This window comes from Bactrocera latifrons, unplaced genomic scaffold, assembly GCF_001853355.1.
Source record: "Bactrocera latifrons isolate USDA-ARS-PBARC rearing strain unplaced genomic scaffold, ASM185335v1 scaffold_17, whole genome shotgun sequence".
NCBI classification, from domain to species: Eukaryota; Metazoa; Arthropoda; class Insecta; order Diptera; family Tephritidae; genus Bactrocera; species Bactrocera latifrons.
Window position 1 is genome coordinate 312,143 of NW_017535185.1, and position 3,896 is coordinate 316,038.

General features: G+C 35.6%; 2 protein-coding genes across 2 annotated transcripts in view; both read right to left on the minus strand.

Moving 5' to 3' along the window:
- The window catches only part of LOC108966770 (trypsin-1-like), a 4,325-nt gene extending 3,748 nt beyond the window's left edge, over positions 1 to 577 (minus strand). The window contains exon 1 of the mRNA XM_018929811.1: positions 330 to 577. Within this exon, the coding sequence (XP_018785356.1) occupies positions 330 to 407 (78 nt within the window). The 5' untranslated portion in view covers positions 408 to 577. The remainder of the gene's footprint in view (positions 1 to 329) is intronic.
- LOC108966700 (protein piccolo-like) overlaps positions 1 to 3,896 on the minus strand; it is a 63,779-nt gene that overhangs the window by 28,567 nt on the left and 31,316 nt on the right. The window lies entirely within an intron of this gene.

The window sequence follows — 3,896 nt, forward strand, 5'->3', positions numbered from 1 at the left end:
TTTATATATATTTTTTAATTTCTGTGTTTTTGCGTATTTTTTTTTAATTTTACTATTTTCTTTTTTTTTAATTTGATATATCTTAATTTTAATAATTTTCTTATTTATTTTTATAATTTTTTCGAATATTTATTAATTTTTCTTGTGATAAGTTATAATTTTTATACGCTTTTTAATTATATATTTTATTATTTTTTTTTAATTTTATAGCAATATATATATTTTTTAACTGTACACTTCTTCCTCAGTACTTTGCACTTTCATTTACTCTCACCATCACCTTAATTTACTTTCATAACATTTCAACAAACATTTTCCAACACACTCACCGCACTTGCAGCGTTAAATTGGAGCACCATTACGGCCCACATAACGCACTTTAGCTGCCACATTTCCATGATTGACATTAACACTTAGCACCGTCAACTCTGACTAACCGATTCACCACTGACACACAACACTTTAACTTACACTGTCACTTCAAAAAGAATTCACTACAATTTCACAAAATTTTATGCCGTTTAAGATCTGACCCGTTTTCTGAAGACCTTCCGCGCTACGCAAGGCTCATGGATCAACTAAAGGAGAAAGTTGCCCTCAGCCGCTCTTATATGCCGAAATAAGTGCTGCGCTCAAGCTCCTAGTTACCTTTTTCGGTTTCGCAGACACAAAAAAAAGGAATATTAATTAAAAAAGAACGGTTGAATTCCTACGATTATAAATGACTTATCTGTTTTGCTCTGCGGGAACGCACTTCATCAACTTATGCTACACTGCTCTTCAAAAGTATTGCTATTTTATTTTATTTTAATTTTATCGTTTTTTTTCGCCACTCATTAAATCGGTGAAGAAGAATGCTTAAAATATGCTTAAGGCTATGCGCACAAGTCTGCGGAACGCAAGTGTAGCCGTTTTCAATATTTTTTCTTATTTGAAAAAAAACTTATTTTTTTTTTTTTCGTTTTGTGCAGCATATTTCTAGTCAAATAATTTCATTTTGTTTTTATATTTCACTACTTTGTTTCACAAATTTATGCATTTATTATTATATGTTTTTTGCTCATTTATTTTAAACTCATTTTTCATTGTGCTTCTTTGACATTTGTCTTATCTACTTGACCCAATTAGTTTTCTGTTGTTTTTTTTCTTTCTCCAAATCAACTTTTTTGAAGGTCTGCTAGCAGCTTTGTTTCATTAAGTATGTTTTTTTAATTACGTTTTACGCTTTCCTTTTATCTATCATTTCTCTTTTATTGTTCTTTTGTGCTTTGGGTTAATCTTTCATTTGATAATTCTAATAAGTTAAGGCTAGATTATGTAGATTAGATTAGATAAATAAATGAGGATTGCCCCGCGGCCTATGGTCTATTGTGCCCTATTCTAACTCACAACTACTAACGTAGCCGTAAAGTGCTCGTGAGGCGATGTGATCCTTACTTGGAACCATGGACCCAAGGGCCTACAAGCTGCTGTGCAGTCAATTAGCAGGAATTCTGGAGTTTCATGTTCCATGTCGCCGGAACCGGCAATTTACACAAGAATACAGGCCCATGGTATATAAGTGCTTCTAGAGCTTAAATGGCCGGTGAGAAAAGCGACAAGTAGCATGAGTTTGTCCAGTGAGTGGTGGATTTCATGTTTAAACCTTTTAAGGTTGTAACCACACATTACCCCTCCCTGACCCCTCCTTCATATTTGCGGAACAGCTCCTTATTGTATGGGAACAAACCGCAATGAAAGGTTTGAACCCTGTCATGTTGGGGATGTTGGGATGTTGCGGAGCGGGCAAACCCATCAGTCATTTCCTTCCGGCAATACCTTTGTAACCGAACACCCAGACAAGGTGCACTTGGTTATGTTCTGATAGACTATATAGCCGTTCTATATACTCCTGCACCAGTAAGGCTAAAAAGAAGTCGATATTTTTTCTAGTACATTTAAAAAAAAAAAAGCAGTCGGAGGTCTAAACTAGGTGTTTAACATAAGAAGTGGAATTGTTCTTATGTAGTCGGCTGCCGACTTCGTCAAAGTTGTATACGGTAGTATATGGTAGCAAGCTCAGATTAGATTGCCGTTTATTAAGGCAGAGCTTTGGAGGTGGAAATGACAGTAGCAATGAAGTGAGGGATTATTATAACCATAAAAACTCTTGTACTCATTACTCTCAAACTGGAAATATCAAAACAGCCCTTATGTTGTTTTCAAGTGTCAAAAGACATTTCTGAAGTAATTTAGAGGAATGCTGTGAAGATGAAATCAAGGATTGTCAGCCAATAAAAGTGCGAGTTCTCTCAAGTTACATAGACCTGATTATTGTCTAAGTCAGTGGTATAATTTACGAAGAAATTGTTTAGATCGGACTGCTATATTATATAGCTGCCATACAAACTGATCGAGATATATACACGAAATTCGCCATGGATAATTATTGTCACATTAAAAAATTTTTTTTGTCTCGTATTTCTGCAAAAGCTTTTAGTGTATCTCGCTATGAAAAAGCTTTTCATGAAAGCTTTTAGCTCCCCGAAATTCATTTATTCTTGTCTCTCTTCCTCCTCTACTTTTCTCGTATTTCTGCAAAGCTTTGAGCGCATTTCTCTCTGAAAAAGCTTTTCATGAAAGCTTCTAGTGCCTCAAAATTCGCTTATTCCTCAAAGCATCTCTTTTCTACAAACTACTATCAAACTGTATACCTAAGTAAGTTTAAAATATTAGTCTAACACTTTGAAAGATGAAAGTAAAATATGGGTTGCCCCATCACTTCAACTTCCAAAAGTGCGCGAATTATTAGAAACAAAACAGCTTATTAATATGTTAGCAGTAATTTGCAATGTTTGCAACATTTTAGTGCATAAAACGCTTAAAATATGAACCGACTTACGCAAGAATTAGCCGACTCGGTCACCGTTAAAAACGAAGGATATAATTACGCTGACAAATTATGCGATAAGATAAGCGACTTTCACAGAGTTGTTGCAGCACAAATGTTTGCACTGGTACTTCTTGTTGTTATGCGTAGTATTCCATTGACTGTGTTTGAATTGTATGACGTTTTTGTTGTTGCTATATGCTTTTCTAAAGCCGCCAATCAGTAAATTACCGACATCTCTGATGGCAGCGCCGATAAAATTTGACTGTTGCAAGTCTGTATATGCCGGTTTTTGCAATTTCGTTACTTCGTATGTGTTGTTATTGATGTTTTTGTTACTGATTTGGCTAAGTTAGAGATCTCAAAGTATTTTACCGACTTCTAGCCGCCACAAGCGCTGCCGCTTTTGGTCACTTTCGCAATAGCAGCGAGATTGCGGGCGATAAGTTTGCCACGAAGCATGTAATTGTTGCTACTTACTTTGCCACCGGCCGGCAGCCATCGTATGAAGGCACACACACAGACATAAACACACACAAATTTACGCATTTATAAAAAAAACCACCGGCTGCTGGCTTAAAATGCTGTTACATTGTGCTGGCGGCTATTTCTGCTGCGGTCGCTGTTGTTGGTGTTGTTGCTATGTTTATCTGTCGTTGCTTGCTCTTCAACATCTTCGTGTTGACCCACTTCAAAGCAAGTGGAACGAATTGGCCAACAGCGTGTGGAATAGAAAAATAGCAAGAACAACAACAATATGGATAAACACAGACAGATAGTAGCAGCAGCGACCAGCATAACAACAATAACAACACTGCGATGCAACTTGCCTATTAGTTATAACAACAAAAATAAAGTTTTAATTTCACAGCAGAAAGGCACTTGTTGTAAACAGAAGTACCGTTAAATGTCTGCTTTTGCCCAATTCTTGGTTGTTTCACTTCCGTTTGACGTGATATTCTTGCTTTTTTGTGATATTTTTTTTTTTTTTTATTTAAAAAAATGTTTATTAAAAAAAATTAAAATC